We start from the raw sequence: 19,353 nt of genomic DNA, 5'->3' as shown, positions 1-19,353 counted from the left end.
GAAGTGTTTCTCACTCTGATGAAGTTATCTCTCATTCAGCTCATCTTCAAAGTTTACTGTAATCGTTGCCCTTATCTCTCCATCCACCATCTCATGATGCTAAGCAAGTATTTGTGTCCTTGCAGGAGTTTGGCGGTTGCCCAGCAATGCGTCTGTAGGCTCAGTGTGTTGCCTCAATATTTACATCAGATGTTCAATGTGTGCTCTTTTCTGGTTGTGAGGACTAAACAAATCTGCATGTTGGTGTAAACAAAGTTGTTACATGTGGTTTGTACAGTCTCTATAGTATTTGGCTTGTCCCCAGGTTTGTTTCCAGCTTTATTCTGATAGATATTTTTTTCATGGTGAAAGATGAGATGAGAAACCTTGTGGAAACTAGTGCAGACTGTTGCTTTTCAACTGTGCTTTTATGCCTAAATTGGAAAAATAGTAGTTTTGTGACAACATGTGGTGGGCCAACTCATGAAGTGTGACTTCAAGAATTGTGAACATTAGTAAACATTTACAAAAGATTTGAAAAGTTGCTAAGCTGACATTATCTTTCCAGATAAGACATGCGATTGATAAAGAGGTTCTGCTCTGGAGAGCTGCTGAGTCTTTGATAACAAACTCCTTGTGAGGTCTCTGGCCATTAGTCAGTTTCCTAGAGGGAGGCAGGGCTCTGGGGTGAGAGGGTCTGCCAGATATCTCTTCTCATTTGATACAGGAGAGAGCCTGAGGGCCACAGAGGCAGCATGCTGGAGATCACAGGACAGAGTAATTGTTTCTGTCTGATCGCTCTGTTACAGTTGTTCAACTTCACATGTATGAACTGAGGGGAAATGAACTGTACCAAAACAAAATGTTAGCTACCGTCATGACAGAAGTAAAAACAAGACACATTACAAGATACATTAAGAGCTGAGACATGGCTTCCACCATTACCATTTTATTAGTTGTTTCTGTTATAGTTTAGCAAAGCAAACATCAAAGTATGAAGGCATCATTTCATTATTAATCTGATCTTTAGTATGGCACCACTGAAAATAATTCATGAATCATACCAACATTTAAACAAAACCAAAACCATGTTTTGAAGAGAGAAAAAAACCCAATAACAACAGGCCATTAGCCATTACATGATGTACTTAGAATTACAAATCATCTGCAAGCAATACACAACCAATAATTCATACTGGGACCACCTTCTTAGGTCTGTGTTTGTGATGTTGTAGTTTGATATGAAATAAGGCAGATTCCTTCAATATAATTATAGACAATCTGGTAAGGAGACAAGCGAAAGCGAAGAGGACTAAAATGTTTAATGTCTTGTTTATGGTGAAGAAGTTCAAAGCAAATTTCTGGCATGCACTGGAAACACAAAGAAAAAGGGGCAACAATAACTAATTGATTAGTTAAAAGACACTCATATCCTCTTAAGTGTACGTGGGCCTTGATGAACAGTTTCTTGGTAAAACGAGTAAAGCCGCAGTTACAGCAGTGGCGGAGATCAGATGTGATCAGTGACGTTCAAAGATAAAAGGCCGGGGAGTGACACACCGCCTTACAGACTGTGGTCTGAATCAAGAGTATTGGCTGATTTGACTAAACAATGGAGCTTGAGCTGCAGTAGTGTGTGAGAAGACATGGCAGGTGTCAGTGTGTTGCACTCCAAAGAGGCTTACAAATGTAGGGTGTTGTCAGGTATTCCACTGTTGAATGTCATCATGACTGTGGCTTTGTAAGAACAAAAGCACGGCTGATGTTAAGCATCAGCCAGCCTGGAGTGTCAACATGTCGGAGCTGTGGCTGTTGTCCTATGACAGCTTCACCGTGCTCTCACAGTGGGTATAGATCAAATGCAGACTTGAACCTGGTTTATCTCATCGCACCCTGCTGGCAAAATTATGTATGACTCTAACACACAGTGAGGTATGGCTCATCTTTTCTGGTTGATATGTTCAAGTCCTATAGTAAGGTTTTGCACATACGTACATATACATACATACATACATCATTCAGGGAATTATAGTTTCTTAACAGAGAGGGAATAGGCTAAATAAAGTTGGGATTGTGAGCATCTTGTGAGTAACTGGGTGTCCTGGGCCAGTGTCAGAGCCCATACTGACATAAGCCCGTCTGACACCAGAGTGGTTGGCCTTCGCACAGTTTTGCTGGCTGTGAGATGAGGTTGATTGTCCTTCCCTCAGCTGGTCATTCCTTCTTCTCAACAATGTCTGAATGAAAACAAGTTCATAGTGTGAATTGAGATTTTGCATGACTGAAATATTGGTTCATACATTAAAGGTCCAATATGTAATATATTTACTGTAATAAATCCAAAAATGACCCCAATCAGATATTAAGGAAACATGCTAAGTTGAAATACTATCTTCTCTGACAACAAGTCCAGTATTTTCTCCTTTTGATATTTCCGTTCCGTGATGGAATTTTGGTTTGTGTTTTGACCTGTGTGTTGGTATCAACTGCCCAGTTTGACAGCCAGGCCGGGTTACCAGATAGAACTGTAAAAACATAAACCCAGCGCGCTACAGCTGTAACGTTAGGACAGCCATGAAAGCAGCAAACAAACAAACGGGATCAACGGAAATAGATTCTACCAGACCTAAAAACAAACGGAATGTTTCTAACAGTTGCGTGACCAGAGACGTAACAAACCCCGGGTAAATATTGGAGATGTATTTGAATGTCATTAACATCAAAAGGGATTTGTCCCATTGGAGGCATGAATCTGGTCGTGATATTTCGTAGTAATCTATGTTTAGACTATATGCAATGTTGTCTTTTTTGCCTGAGGGTGGCGTTAGTTCTAGTGCAGAAGTGGAAATATTGGTGTGATGCTGCCAATAGAGGAAAGTTCAGGTGGATCGCTAAAAGCATCAGAGACTGAATATCTACAGCAACTATCCGGAACCTCCAGTGATTGGTTTTCTGGATATTTTGTTATGGACCAAAAAGTTCATCCTAATAGTGTCACTAAAGGTTATGGGGTCACCCAAAACCACTAGGAGATATTCTCTGGATATTCTCTCCAGGAATGTCTTTACCAAATTTCATGGCAATCTAATAAGATATCCTGCACTGGTGGATAGACTGTACCCCAGTACAAAAGTACCTCTTAGTAAACCACTAACAGTAAACAGAACTATAAAAGTCAATAAAGGACAGTGACATGCATTATTACCCAAAGTTTCGCCAAAATTTGATTTGTGATTTTGCAGAAATTGTGTGTGACAGACATTTAGACACTAAGGCTGATCCATTTTCTCTGTTGTAATGGAACTCTTTAGTTAATATTAAACAACCCACCATCTTTGTTCAGAAAACAGGGCAGTCCGTTGTTATGCCCAGTGTCATATGTTTTGATACAGTTCTACCAGCTCCCTTATACACCCTCCCACCCTGATTCACACGCTTGTTCGATAACAAGCCTTTTTTCTTCTCTGGCTCTTTGTCTGGCAATGTTTAAGCTCTATCCTTTCTACACCAACCCATTTGCCTCTGCCAAGTTATTTCATATGCTGCTAGCCTTTCCTATTTATTCAACCCTGACAATCTGTTCACAACAGTTGCTTAATGATTTTTTTTTCTACCTGGAAACTACGATGCCTGAATCTGAATTTAATTCTTTGGCTCAACACCTCTATAGAGCTACACACAGAACAAATGTAGACATAGATTTTCATAGCCCTCTCCACATATGTCTACATTCAAATTACATGCTGTCTTATTACCCTAAAACTCAACGGAGACCTGAGAATAACAGCAGTGTGGTATCCTTATCAAATATGATTTATTGGCATGATTATTGCTCCTACAGTCTGTTAGCTGCATGTTAAAATAATATGCATTGCACACTTGATTTATTAAATGTCTGTTAGTTGAGTTTGCAGGCAATTCATCACATTCAATCTCCAAAAGGCGTGCTGACACGTTTATACCAAAATATCCTACAGTATAGCCCCTACAGAGAGAAGGAGATGGAGACAGACTGGGGGGAAAATGGAGACAAGGAGGGTGAAACTGGGTAACACTTAGCTACACAGCGCAATTTACCGGATAAAGTGAGTTTTAATTCAGCAGCTGTAGCCACTAATAAGAATACGCTTATAAATAGAGATTGTGTGAGAGATAAGAGCAAGCCAGTGAGCGAGTGCAAGTGCTTCCCAAATGCCCTTACCTTTGGACTGAATGCTGTCAGTTAGAATGGAATCAGGTTCTTCTGAGCTCTCGACATAATCTTTCATCTCGTCTAGATAAGAGTAAGGGAGAGAAATGAGAATAGAGAGGGCAGGAGGGGGAAATGTGAGGAGAGGCTTTGATATTCATGCAAAGTGTTGCCCCTCATCCTGTGCAGAAAAGCATCAATTTACCTAAACAATCTCTCTGCCCTGCCAAGCTTGTGAATCAAGCCGATGGGTTTATAGTTACAATGTAGCCAACAAGAACTTTTTGGCATCAGGATTGAACTGGATGTGAACATCTGACTATCTAATAATAGTGTTTTTTGTTTTTTTTAAACCTCCACAAACCTTTGGATGCTGGCTGGAACTTCTACCACTAAAATGTAATTGCATCCAACATATAATCTGAACTCTAATATGCACTGTGATATTTTATGAATGTAGGCAGTTATGTTGACAGAAATATCCACCTGTGAATAGCAGAGGCATGGAAAGCAAGAGATAGAGGAAGGGATGTGGAGAGCAGGATTTCAGTGATGCGTCACAGCACCCAGGCTGGATAGTTCATGAGGAAAACATGATCTCTACTCACCTCCATTGCTGGTGCCAGCGTTGTTGATCTCAGAGACATCTGCAATGTGGAACACATACAGACACAGACACGTTACTTATCTTGAATGTCAATTCATGCATGCAGATGCAGTTGATAAAAGGCTTAGCTATTTGAGAAGTAATCATTTGCTCAAAATTATTCTGCTTATAAAAAAAATCAAATTACTTCCTGCTTGAAAAGTAGATCATCCCAAAACCAGTCCAAGAATTTCAGAACAACTTCATACTCATGGCCTCACATTTACATTAGTTGTGATGTTTAACCGTCTCTCATGCCTGGAAATTCTGTGCCTTCCTCAAGAGTTATTATTCAACAAAGAACAAAACAAATGCGAGAAGGGAGAGAGACGCATGCAAAATTAATTACAGACTGCCATCCCTGTAAGGCAGCCTGAGACCCCTCCCTCCCCCTCCCCCACCCACATCCTTCCCCCCCTCAATCTCCTTGTTACCACTGAAGTCACACAACTCCTTCTTCGTCACTCCCTGAGCCGCTTCCCGGCTTTGCAACAACAATCATCCAAACAAAGCACACCATAAAAATAACCGCTCTCCCCAGGCAGTCCAGCGATGATGTAAACAAATACAACTGCTTACGCGAGATAGAGGAACATGTAGCATCCAAAGTGGTTTCAGTGTTGTGTATGTTTACACTAACAAGTCTACGGTCAAGGTAATTTAATTCCTTACAGAAACGCAGGGTCCTTGGTTGTAATACACTTGGATACATGTGTAAGATTGCAGAGCATGTGGGCAGCTTGGGCATGTGCTACCTTTGCTTCACCGGCAATTTGGACGTGTAGGCCGCCAGCTATGGCGAATATACATTACACTGCCTCTTCAACATAGAACTGATTTAAATCTGTTGTAACTTTTTGGAATAAAATGTATCTTCCCTAAGACTCCACTTAGGGACTTAGGGACTCAGGACTACTGAAAAGCAAGAAGGATGAAGCAGCAACAATCACACCCTTTTTATTTATTTATTTTTACTTTTTGATCTGAGGCATGGAACTGTCCAGAGGGGGAAATACAGTAACAGTTTTCTTTTTACGCAAAACTATTTAAAGTATAATTTTGGTTATTTACAGCTTGGATCTTATTTCCTCCCAGTAATAATAACTTTATACTTACTAAGCTAATTACTGAGATCTGGGAACATGGCAACATCATGGTTACAAAGAAGTCAGATGGGGCAAGAAACGCTGGCATCAATCATATTTTAGAGATCTATCCTGCTTCCATCGGTTGTGGAACTGGCTTACAAGTTTTTTGTGCAATGAAGGATTATTATCATCTTTGGTTTTAGCTCCAAAAAAATAAATAGTTTAGATGATCTGGTTCATCATGGTATGCTTATAACCTGTCTGAATGTTTCTCGCCCAGCTGTTGTAACACTGTTGTGACTCTGTCACTGTGTCCCAGGTATCAGTAATTATTTAGAGTGCAACATTATCATAACTGAGAGAAATGGCCAAAACCACAAGAATAAGAACCACATTGTCATAACCCTCAATGATCCTTTATTGTTTTCTGCTTTTTATTATAAATAAATCAAAGTAGCTGCTGTACCACTAGATTAAGATCATCACAGTAAAGGAATACAGTGACAGGGAACATGTACACACACATGTACCACATATGTTCGAGAGCCAGGTGTGTGGCGTCAATAGTGATGTAATAAATTACGCATAAACATAAAAAAATTCACTTTTTCACACATCAAGTGGGACATATGGAATGTGCCTGATGTGGTGACTCGTGTTGGAACAGAGCCTCCATCATATCTGCCTTTTATATGAGCTAGCATAGCATGCCTGTGTGCAGCAGCAGGAGCTCGCTGAAGCACTGGCCTCATTCCAGATGCTCCTTTCTTTTCCTCTCTAAGGTAATAACAACCCAGTCTGGGTGCTAGGCTAGCATCCTCTGCCTCTAACTGATCAAGACAAAGCAAAAAGCTCAGAATTTCAATTAAATGGGGCCCCAGCCTCCCCTGCCTGCCTGAGGCTCGGAGGGAACAGCGTTGCGGCTATGTCTTGCTCTCTAATTTGACTCCTGTGTACTGACAGTAGAGGGGCTATCATTTAGGGAAGGATGTGAGTGTGCTGTGGTAAACACAAACAAGACGGGGGAGAGAGAAAAACGGGCCTCTGTCAAGGTTCTGGTGAAGGAGAGGCACAGTCCACAGAGGGCTGATAGGGAAAAGAGAAAAACAGAGGACAGAATTGACTCCCTCAGCAGCAAACTAAACAGCTTACACCAGTGGTTCTTAAAGCTGGGACCCTAAGAGGTCTTTGACAGTGTCTCCCACCCTCCATTTTGGTATGTAAATACCAAATTATTATGTAAAAACAATATGCATAGTAACACAAAGTGTATACTGCATGGGTAATTGTAGGTGTCTAGAGAAAGAGGGCATATAATATTTGTACTTTGGCCATCTCAAACATATCTATCTCCTGGATTACACTAAAACGTGACATTTCTTCATGAAGATAGGCAAAATCAGCATGGGTGACTGGATAATGAAGGTTTAAAAGGGTATCTGATCTGCATTTTCTCACATTTGAGAGTAATCAGTTCATCTCTTTATCTGACAATTTATCTTGATGTTTCAGTGAAGTTTTCGTGACATATTAATTTACAAGTGAACAGAGGCCACGCAGCAGATCAAAAACATTTAAAACATTTGCTGAACTTTTACATAATTTAACTTTTCCTGTCAATTCAGCCTTACAAAAGTTTAGTCATAACATCCTGGAGAGAAAAACCCCTCAGTAGCTCAATAGGGAGGGTGTGTGTGTGTGTGTGTGTGTGTGTGTGTGTGTGTGTGTGTGTGTGTGTGTGTGTGTGTGTGTGTGTGTGTGTGTGTGTGTGCTTACATCTGCACACATAGCAGAGGGGAGAGGAAGGAAGAGAGTTGGGCATAAGTCACCCTTGTATGCAGACAAGCAGAAAATGACATCCCCCCCACCTTCTATTCATTTATTAGACAAGAGGTAGTTAGCGTTTTGTTGGTCAGCATTAGTGTTCTGCACCACAATATTCAACCCTGATAGAAAATGTGTTTGGACTGGACCGCAATGGCAAGTTAGAGTTGAAAGCAACCTATTAATAAATGAAATACATATTTGATTTGCTGCAGCCTTTCTATGATACGTTTTCTCAATATTTTGCATCATCCTCAAAGAGCATTTGTCACGATCAGCAGTAGCACTGCCTCCACACCACTTCTAATGTGCTTGTCATTGTAGCTCAGTGAGCCCACAGGGGAGGCAGTCTCCGAGGGTCACCCGCATGGCAGCATGGGAAACCGTCTCTGCTTAATGTTCCAGACAGGAGCCTTGGGCAGAACAGGAGGTTCCTTTTGTCCCTCAGCCGCAGGACACATCTCCCTGTCTTTAATTCAAATCCTCCTTTCTTGAGCAGTGAAAGACTAAAAATTGATGGAGGTATAGAAGTGTCTTTGCCCCACAGTGTCAGTTCCCCAGGAGATTTTCTTCAGTTCATTTGATCATCAAACCGTGGCGTGGTGGGCTGGTCTGCTGTGTCTGAACAGGTCCTGGAGCTTTGATCCCAGCCAGCTCACACAGGTGTCCAGCCGCTCCCACTCAAACAATGGACACGACTCATCGCAATCTCAGTCTGGGAGCTACTGAAAACCATTAAAACCGTTCTTTCACTTCCCAATAGGTGCTCAGTATCTTTTGCTAAACGGCCACTAAAGTATGCTAAAATCAAACGCACCACAGCTGAAAACATTTCCCGACTGAATCTCTTTCACTGATTGCATTAAGTATTTACACTTTGCATGCGTTGATCAAATATGTGGTACGAGTCTTTTGTTTCTGCTGCTTTTAAGAAGCAGGCGGAGTGCTGCTGCTTGTTGAATAGTATTTGATCTTGAAAGAATAAGATAGGGAAATATCAAGGTCAACAACAGTATCTATTGAGAAGCTCCATTCCTTTCAGGAAATGAGAGAATTCATTTCAGCATGTAAACTGGGTGGTCTATGAGAGACTTGGGCCTGGTCTGCATTGGGCCATGTATATTAAACAAGTATCAAAGAGCCCCTCATTGAACTTTGCATGGACTAATAGCTTTGGGGCTGATATGCCTACTGCAAAGATAATTAAAGACATCTCTCTGCTCAAGCAAAACAAGAGCGGGTGGAACCTCAACAAGTGCCCAACCAAAAGAACTAATGAGCTGGTAAATGTGGAAAGCATCCCATTTTCATATGTTAATGTTAAGTTTGTAGTGCAGGCTTGTGAAAATAGCTTAGCTGCATGAGCTGCCATTCTCAAAACAGGAAAAAAGGGATTTTGTGAGGAAGGGGAGGGGGGGTCAGCGTTTCATAGCTGGAGTTTTCTTTGCCATGAGATGGAACACTGTCTGACAATCCGAGCCAATTAAAGAGCACCGAGCTGTGACCTGCAGGCTAGGGAGATGAAAACAAGCTTGCTCAATAAACACTGTGACCGCCCCTCTATACTGCTATCCTCCTGAAAAGCCAAGAGTCTTCATTAATATTCCGCCTTTCTTCTCCCTAAGAAAAGGCCGAGGGGTTGTGGACACTAAGTAGCATTGTGCTCCCCTGCGGGTTTGGGTAACCTTGCAGTCGTGTCTGTGGTGGGGCGGCTCCAAGTAGGGTCAGGGTCCCCTAAACAGGCTGAAAAGGCCCAAGCTCATTACACAGGCCTGGGCCATGCTTGACAAGATGAGAAATCACAGAGAACTCCGAATGAGTGAAAGGAGAACAGGACACCATCTGCTTTGGGGTTAAGATACAACTCAGAGAAAGTGAAGATGATTAGAGGGCACAGAGAGATGGCAAAAGAAAAGAGGGGGCACAGTCGACAACAAATGTTGCAAAAAAGGATTGGAAAATGACCACTGGCAAACCGTTGATAAGACATAAGGGTTGAAAGAAACAGAAAAGCCAGTAAAAATCTCCCCCGGCAATGTCTCTCACTCTTGATCTCTCTTTTTAGTCTTTTTTGTATTCCCCACTTTGTCCAAGTCAGTGTGAAACAGTCACAATGATCCGTCAGAAGACAAGAAAGGAGATAAAAAAAAGAGCAAGAACACTGAGATGAAAGGAGTAAGTGATTAACTGATTAGGTGAAGAAGTAAAAGAGTGAGACAAAACAAAAATAGACATGGAAGGGAAAAATGCAAAAGAGGCCTCCCTCTGTGTGACCTACATACCTGCTAAACCTGCTGTCAGTGGTGGCCTGCTCCTCTCTCATCACTCGCTGAATTACTTTACATAATCTTTAGACTCTCCCTGCACCGCTAGCGGGCCTGCAGCCGGAAGCTGCCCACCTCTGTCTTCAGTACCTATTGGGGTTCACTATATTAAAGCATTGAAAGACTTGCATGGGACTAGTAAATCTGACAGGTGATCTGGCTAACTCCTGCGAAACATTAAAATGGGACACACAACAGCATAGGAGGGAGGTGTAGAAGCAGCCGGCCTGGATGCTTGTGTGCCCCTGAGGACAAGGCTCAGCCCAGCTGACTGATTTGCAGTTATGAAGTGATGCCTCTTCTGGGCAGCTCAAGGATTTCCGCAGGAGATCATAGATCGGACTGGTCAATATAATCAAAGTGCTCGTCTAGACTGCAGTGAAAACCAGGAGCCCTGGCAGAGCAGCTGTCTATCACTGAAAGGTCAGCAAGAGAGCAGCTTGATTGGTAAACCTCAGCAGAAGCACCAAGTATTGTGTCAGCGGAGTAGCAAGGGACTAATAGGGATGTAATTATAGCAAATGAAGACATTTATTTTACTGCTGGTTGCTGTTTCTTTGCCCAATGTTGTCAAATTAACTGTTTACTGTTCTGACTTATTCTTATGTATCATTTCCTAATCATATGAAGTAATATACTGAACAGTATCATATCATTAGGGCAGCAACTAACCCTTATTTTTGTTATTGATGAATTTGCCCACTATTTGGTTCAATTATTCGATCAAACCAACAGTACAAACTCCCAAAATATTCTGTTGGAATATTGTCAAGGGAGCAAACTCTCACATTTGAGAAGGTGGAACCATCAAATATTTGACATTTCTTGCTTAAAAAGGCTTTAATAATTAATGATTAATACTGTATTTTATCAAAATAGTTGCTAATTAATTTAGCGGCAATCAAAATGATTGACTAAATATTGCAGCTCTAATATGTTGTATTGTATCTTATTGCATCATACCCTCTCTGCATTCTGAGTGAACTTGAAGTGTGAGAAAGGGGTCAATATCTAAAAAATACTAGCATTTTTCCAAAGGGTTAAAGACTTAAAATCCCAAGTGGCATGTTTGAGTCTTGAAGACCATTCAGTATCTCACTGGGGTTTACTCCTGTATCTAACTCAAGTAGCTCTACCATTAAATCTCCCTCACTGCCTCTAGGAGACAGGCAACCCATACAGAGATCACTCATCACTCAGCGTCTGTGTGTGTGTGTGTGTGTGTGTGTGTGTGTGTGTGTGTGTGTGTGTGTGTGTGTGTGTGTGTGTGTGTGTGTGTGTGTGTGTGTGTGTGTGTTTAAAGGATGTGTGATGGAGATTCAAATGTGTTTGAGACTTTTCAAAGACACATGTTGCTTCTCTGCTGGCAGACAAATTCTCACTCTGTTCAGTTGACTGGATAAGAGAGCTTTTAAAAAAAAGGAGCTTCAAAGGAGGACAGAAAAAGTGTGTCCCTTGTAGTCCATTAGGTGAGGCCCTCTCTCTTTGAGGTAGGCCTCTGGGCCATAGGTAACCAACATAATAAACACTGTGCACATTGTTGGTCTATTCCCTATCTCCAGCTAAATGACCAAAGTTCTGTATTTCTCATCAATAAGGCAATAAGAAATTACAAACTGATGGAGAGTGCTGTGGAATGATGGCAAAGAGTTAAAAGCTCCTTTAATACGGATACAGATAAGACTGTGGTTGGTCTACACGGCGCTCGCACAAAATGCCTCAGCAGGGCTGCGATTGGTGTAGCTGCTGTTCCTGGACTTTCACAGTCAGTGTATGAAGCTATAAAACACAAGTATAGCCTAATGTCTTTAGCCAGTGGCAGCTTGCTCCCTGAGGAGCCACTCAGTGTTACAGTATACAATGTTATGCCAAAAGTTAATTGTGTGCTGACAACTCTTTCCACAGGAAAGATTGCATTGCTCTCCAGAATTAGATTTACATCACCAGTATGCCATTGTTCACAAAAGGCAAAGACAAAAGGTCACAACACAACCAATTAAACAAGCTTCAAATCCTTTTTTGCTAAAACGAAGGAACATGAATGCAAAGCACACTTCAGCAACAACAAATTCTGAGAGGAATATACCAATTAATTCTGGAATAAATTATTGAAGCTGTTAAAAAGAAGAAAAAGCTCTCTTTTGATTTGCAATGGATTACTAAGAAATTCCACTCTTTGTACTTGATGCTTTAACACAAAAGAGCGACCACACAGGGTCACTGTGCTGTAATAGTTTTGTATGCACCTTGATATTGCCAATGGCAAGTCTGCTGGATTTCAGAAGAGCCATTTGTGTCAGCTTGTAGTTCTGTTAAACTCAAGCTGTATCACAGAGGGAGTAAAATACATAGAAATCCATAACATCCCCTAAATAACATTCACAAACAAGAGAATAACACCAATTATTATAGTTGTTAGAAGGGGATTTGTTGCACCTCCCATTTTGATGCATTTTTTTTATATTGTTTGTGGATCTTACAAGGTGCATGTGGGTTTTGGGCACCATATGGCACTTACAGATGCAGCTTGGCTTTCTGCTCAGAGTCTCACATACAGTGAGCTGCAAGCGGTTGTGGCAAAGTCACAGCACTAAATAAAGCACTCCGCACCCATCTATACTTATAACATCCTGGCCACCATAGGACAAAAACATTTGGAGATAGAAAGTCATAAAATCTAGATAATAAAGTTCCCATAAACAAGTTAAAAAACGTTGATAATGAGTATGAAGTAGAGTTTACTAGTGTTCATGTGATGTTTTTTTTTGACAACACAACAGGTCTAAGGATTGAAAAGGAAACAAAGAAAAATCAAGGGAGAAATGAGCAGTGGGAATGTCAGCTCCAACAGCCTCTGGGCTGATGTAATGGTGTATTGTATCTGCTGTGTTGAGACTTAGATTGTTGTGATGGCCTGCTGGGTCTGTCTGTCTCCCCATCCTCTTTCTCTCCTCCTCCCCTGCAGGGCCCCTCCTGCCTGGCTTTAGTGTGCCATTACAGTCGGTCTGATCTGCACCCAGCCATGCTTAGGTAAAGTCCCCCCATCAAAAGAACTCTCTGTAGCATCCTTTCATACTCAAGAAGCTGCTTTCATCCCAGTCAGCCAGAGGCCAGCTTTGTTAAAGGCGGAAAAATATATAAAACATTTAAGCTCCCTCGATTGCAAGGTTTGAATGTGCCTTATATTTAGGCATATAATGACGAGCAGAATTGTAGGAACAGCGCAGTCTTTTGGTCACATTTAAAAAAAAGTCAGTGTCGATAATAGGCACATGCTAAACTGACTGGCAGTGTAATAGGAAATACTATCACAAAACAGTCTTGCCCACCTTATTCAGGTTTGTGTTGGTGCATTGCATGACATGCAAATACTTTACAGGCGAAACTAGATTAAAGTGTGATTGGAAAGAAGGATGAGCTGCTGTTCACTCGATGGCATTGAATCTGTGCAGCCATTAAATCGTACCTTTGGAGACGATAGCTATCGACTCCTTTAGGAGAATCATACATGCATGAAGGAAAAACAATTTCTATTCACAACTCCGATGTATTTATTCCTAGCTTTAGGCAAAGACAGTCTTATTTTAATCTATGGATGTTCCATGAGCTTACTGAAGTGGGTGCCCACCCTCACAAGTCACCAGAACAAGGCTTGCTGAATAGATGTTTCAAACACAATAACAATGTAGCCTCCATTTCCAAAGTATGTTATGAATATTCATAAATAAAGGCTGCTTGGATTCAGATTCAATTTGGGGAACCTTTATAAAATCCCAAATATCAGACTGAGAATCTCATTGTCTGTGCAGGGAGATATTTAATGCATAGGATTCATTTTGTGGAGCCTAATTTAAAATACTAAATCTGTCCTCTACCTCTTGCATATCTCCACACGGATATTCCAGAGAGCAAAAATCCCCAGAATATAATATTTGTTACATACTGTTTTAATCATATGGGTCTTGGTTGCTTATACAATTGCATTAAATTGAAGTCATTTGTAGAGCTAAGAACAAAAAAACTGCATATCTGTAGGAACAGGCCTGCAATGTAAACAACATATGGCATAGTTTGGTAATATGAAGTGTTAAGACATCAGCAAATGTCCTGTGTGCAGTATCCTACATTTTTATCTAATACAAGGGGATGTGTGTAAACTGAATAGATTCTTACATGAACAAGTTATAATGATGATGAGAGTGAAAATGAATAAAACAAGGCTTTGTATTATTTTGTGTGACTGAGCTGGGAGTGAGATGCTAAGCTGTGATAAACACTTTCATATGTGAAATACTGAGCTATGTGAAAAGAGCAGGCTGTCAACAGATATCGCTGACGCACGTGTATGGAAGCATTTGGTGGACTACATTTAAATAAAAATGTAATCTCACAATAGCATTTTAATTTCCCACTTAGGTATTAATTGGGTGACAATTAAAATTCAATAATGTATGCATTTTCATTTTTACTAAAAGCATTGGCATTCTCTGACAATATTAAAATGGAAACGCCATTTGGCATTTCATTTTAAAAGACAACTCCGCTTTAATGTTTGGCGATATTGAAATGTTAACATTTTAGATGCATCATTTAAGGCACAATTGAAATTAAAATGAAATAATTTACATTTTAATTTTCATTTACCTTTATGCACATTATCTGACAATTTGAAAATGAAATGTAAAATTGCTTTTGCATTTTCATTTTCAAAGACTAATCCTGTTTTATGGTTGACAATATTTAAATGTTAATTCAAATGTGAAAATGGAAAAGCATTAAAAAGTGAAGGATATTGCGGAGCTTTCCAATGTGAGAGAATCCATCGGCGGATGCCGCAATTTTGTTTGATTGAGGTAAACTCTTGCTAATGATATAAGCAAAGCTAGCTAATTAATGTTACTAACATAAAAATAAAAACACATAGACCTAACTTTATTCAAGTGTAATAATGGATGACAGTTATAGTAATAAAATGGAATATAAAATGCAAATTGTTGAATAGTCTGACCATAGGTGAGGGTAGGAACGAAAACTGATGGGTAGATTGAGAGCTTGTCACAATGGTGTGATAAATTGAATGTAATACCGCCCCTGCTGGGACGATTCTTCGACCAATCTCCCGCTCCATTGTCCCCTGACTCACGAACAAGAGCACAAGGTATTTCAACTCCTTCACTTGGGGTAAGGACTCATTCCCTACCAGGAGTAGGCACTCCATCGGTTTCCTGCTGAGAACCATGGCCTCCGATTTAGAGGTGCTGATCCTCATTCCAGCCGCTTCACACTCGGCTGCGAACCAATCCAGTGAGTGCTGAAGGTCACAGGCCGATGATGCCATCAGGACCACATCATCTGCAAAGAGCAGCGATGAGATCCCCAGCCCACCGCACTACAAGGTGGTTTGGGCATCTCGTAAGGATGCCCCATGTGCGCCTACCTAGGGAGGTGTTCCAGGCACGTCCAGCTGGGAGGAGGTCTCGGGGAAGACCCAGGAATAGGTGGAGGAATTATATCTCCAACCTGGCCTGGGAACGCCTCGGGATTCTCTAGTCGGAGCTGGTTAATGTGGCTCGGAAAAGGGAAGTTTGGGGTCCCCTGCTGGAGCTGCTGCCCCCGCGACCCAACCCCGGATAAGCGGATGAAGATAGATGGATGGATGGATGATGGATGTTGAATACTTTAATTTAATTTAAAATGTATTCATTTTAACACTTTTATCACAACTTATCATTCTACCATTTATATGATAAACCTGCAATCACCGGTTGTTGGGCTGACAGAAATTTTTTACATATTGCCCAACCTTAATTGAAATGTGATTGCAATTGGATGCAATGCTTTTCCATTTTCACATTTAAATATTGTCAACCATAAAGCAGTCTTTAAAAATCAAATGTCAAAAGGCTTTTGCATTTTAATATTAATATTGCCAGAGAATGCCCATGCTAGTGGTAAAAATGCAAATTGCATTATTGAATTGTGGTTGACCCACCTAATGCATATGTAAATTGGGTTGGTATTCGATTTTAAAATTTGACATTTGAATACTGTTTTTTTTTTTTTTGGTTTATTTATTTTCTGCATTTATCTCTCGTTCACACTCCAGTCCAGTTGGTGGCAGTAATGCACATTTAAGTTGGTTTGCCAACCGCCAATAAACTACAAACAAGAAGAAGAAGAGACTGTCGGTACACGATGATGCCCACTTTGAGTATTTAGCAAGCTGGGCAGAGAAGCTAGCGGCGATAATAAGTGCGGAAATGGAAATTTGGAATGGTTTCCCGTTTTTCCGTTGTGATTAGGCCAGAAACTTCAACATTGTGAGGCGAAGAGATCGTTTTGGAATATAAAGCTTGGATATTACATTTCCTTGGACTCTTGGGGATTTATGAAAATCAAGTTTTGGTCAAAATACCACTTTGTTGCTGACAGGACAACGACAACAGGTATGCATGCACTCTCGGCGGCGCAGATTACGGCTGAGTTGTTTTATTTTCTTTTACTTTGTAACAGTTGTGTACATGGCTGTATATTTTGAAGATTTAAGGCTTTAAAGTTATAAAAACGCTCATGATTGGAAGTTGTATCGAGGTTACAGCAATGCCCCAGTCACAAAGTGTCCCGTTGACGGGGGGGGGAACCTTGAGAGGTTAAAAGTTTATTAATTCTGAACGCGTCTGGCCTGTCTATCTATATTGCACCAAATATGACACTGCACTCCTTTGTGAAGTCGTTTGGATGAAAGGTTCTCAAAATAATCAACATGCAAACAAACAGACAGACACATAGAGATTCCTGCCTTTATTAGAGATAATAATATGTTCAGCCCCCTCTCTCCGAAGCTTCGAATATTCGATGCTCATTACTACCGAAGCTTTGAAGCTCAAAAAATGGTATTCAGACCAGCCCTACTGTGTAATGACATGTCTGACTATAACACATCCTACAGAGTTTAAACAGTCATACAGGAGGTGTCACTGATTAACAAATAGGTCAAAGGACAAGAAGGTGTGCGTAATAACCTCATATTCAGCTGTCCTCAAATTGTTTGGTTCATTCCTCATATCATTATGAGGCATTTTATTACTCCTAAGCAGATCTAACCTCTGGCCATGAGCAGGCAGCCTGATTACAGTTATTATTTTTAATAAAAGGTATTGGCTCGGGAATCATTTGGTTTTGTCCTGTGAATAGCTGGTTACACGTGGCTAAGCTGGGCTGTGTTGGCCTGCATGAGATTCAATATCCAAGACAGTTTGATTCTGCACACAGTCTAAAGCCATATATATATATATATATATATACACACAATCTATACAAAATGTAATCTGCCTGCAATCAGGAATAACACCCCTGTTTGCCCATGGTAACCCTAGACAGGGACAGACAATGGCTGGCTCAGGCAAGACACAATCAACAGGCTGGAGTGAAGCTTTCCAGTGATGGAAAGCCTGTAGTGTTTGTAGGACGTATTCCAATGGCTTTTCAGAGAGGATGGAGAAGGCTATCTCAGAGAGATCTATCTGGAATGTTCACTCCCACCCTAAATTAATTGAATGTCAGTCAAAAAGAAAGTGAAATGCAGGTGAGGGAGTGACTCAGACCTTTGTGTTAGTTGCAGTGGTGGGAGAGGGGTGGCAAATCTAACCCTTTACTTCTCCAGAGAATACCCTTAATCAGTGACAATGTGAGCCAGAGAAAGATGGGGATAAAGACAGATTATCCTATGTGGTCAATGAACGAACATAAATGAGAGCAACGCAGAAAAAGTAGTTTGATCCAAACAAAATGGCTGGCTGAAGCATAACAAGAGGCTAATTATATAGCAAACCTGGCTAAAACAGAGAGAGATTAGCAATATTTTTCTTATTGTCAAAAACAACAATGTGTAAGTCCGTCTCTCAATATTTTCTGACTTCTCTGGCCTGTCAGTGCCACTGAGCCTCGAGCCAATTTTTTTCTCATTTATAAACGTGGCGTACAAAACGGGGCTGAAAATGTGCGTACGCCACTTCCCACGATTTATAAAAAAACAAACTTGACAGGCGAATGTGCGGTCCTCCACGCAAACTCTGACCCATGCGTACGCACATTTTGGAGACAAAAAAGGAATTGGCGACACAGATGGTGAGGTGGTGAACTGAAGTCAGACTGCAGAGAGTAAATGGGAAGTAGATTACTCTTAATATTTTCTAGTATTGATGCCTCACGCACGTTATTTCACTCCATATCATCCACGTTACCATGAAGATGAAATCCAGCAGTGTTATTTGCGCTTGTACTGAGTGATAACTGTTCCATAAACACCTCCAACTCAAATCTTAATAAAAATTTGTTCTTAATATTAAATATTAAGAACAAATTTTGAGAGTAACTGGTGCTGTCTCGCCGTCACATTGTCCGCTACAGAAGCGCAAGAGGAGGGGATGGCCCCACTGCATGGAATACAGGATAGCATCATATACCCTACCATTGGATAGCTGCAGAAAACTAAATATCTGTCTTTTTAATATATAGTTCTGTTAAATCTTATTATATAGGTCTGGTATATCAAAGCTGTCCCTGAGTGTCGTAATGCCTGCCGTTTTGGACTTATTATTAATATATGTAGTCTATAAATCAGGGTTCCATACACTGTGCAAGAACAAGCTGAAACTATAATTCAATTTGCAGCAATTCCTGAACGTCTGACAAGTTTTTTGCTTTTTCTCCGCCCGTCATCATGATTCGGTGTAACAACTGCCAGTGTCATTCATATACTGATCAGCATTCACGAGGTGCTTTGCATTGACTATTTATGGTTAAAAATGGGCGTGTACAGGGCGGGATAATTGGCTGATCCAAGTACGCACACTTGTAGGTAATCTCTGATTTATAAAGGGAACATTGCTTACAGGTGTGCGTACACACGGTTTTATAAATCTGACTTTTTTTTGGCGTACGCCATTTTGGGGTTTTGGGCGTAACTACACTTATAGTAAGGATCCTACGCACAGTTTTATAAATGAGACCCCTGGGCACTTTAGTTTTAAACAAATATTACAGGAGAAAATAGTGTATTTGTTGGACACTATTTTCAGCTGTGGATCAACACACATTTGATGCAAATCCTACAAAAGCTGGTTGGTGTATGTGTAATTGACTCTAAATAAACTACAGTGCTCATGTTCATGAAGGAACAGGCCACCCAGTGCAATGGTTTGACTCATTGAGTGCTATTAATAGTAAACAATGGAGGTGTATGGCACAGAGGAATAAGCAGTATTTGGATACGCACACAACACTTTTAAAGCGATTTGTTGA

General features: G+C 40.7%; 1 protein-coding gene across 5 annotated transcripts in view; it reads right to left on the bottom strand.

Moving 5' to 3' along the window:
- Positions 1–889: 889 nt before the first annotated feature.
- The window catches only part of macrod2 (mono-ADP ribosylhydrolase 2), a 442,811-nt gene continuing 424,347 nt past the window's right edge, over positions 890–19,353 (bottom strand). For all 5 annotated transcript variants that reach the window (XM_028603086.1, XM_028603087.1, XM_028603089.1 and 2 more), the window contains 3 exons: positions 4,777–4,815; positions 4,181–4,252; positions 890–2,216 (listed from right to left, as the gene is read on the bottom strand). In XM_028603086.1, coding sequence (XP_028458887.1) covers positions 2,194–2,216; positions 4,181–4,252; positions 4,777–4,815 — 134 coding nt within the window. In that variant the 3' untranslated portion in view covers positions 890–2,193. The remainder of the gene's footprint in view (positions 2,217–4,180; positions 4,253–4,776; positions 4,816–19,353) is intronic.

The sequence above is a fragment of the Perca flavescens genome, chromosome 17 (assembly GCF_004354835.1).
Source record: "Perca flavescens isolate YP-PL-M2 chromosome 17, PFLA_1.0, whole genome shotgun sequence".
Taxonomy (NCBI): domain Eukaryota; kingdom Metazoa; phylum Chordata; class Actinopteri; order Perciformes; family Percidae; genus Perca; species Perca flavescens.
The sequence above is the reverse complement of the archived record's forward strand: the minus strand, read 5'-3'. Positions and strand labels throughout refer to the sequence as shown.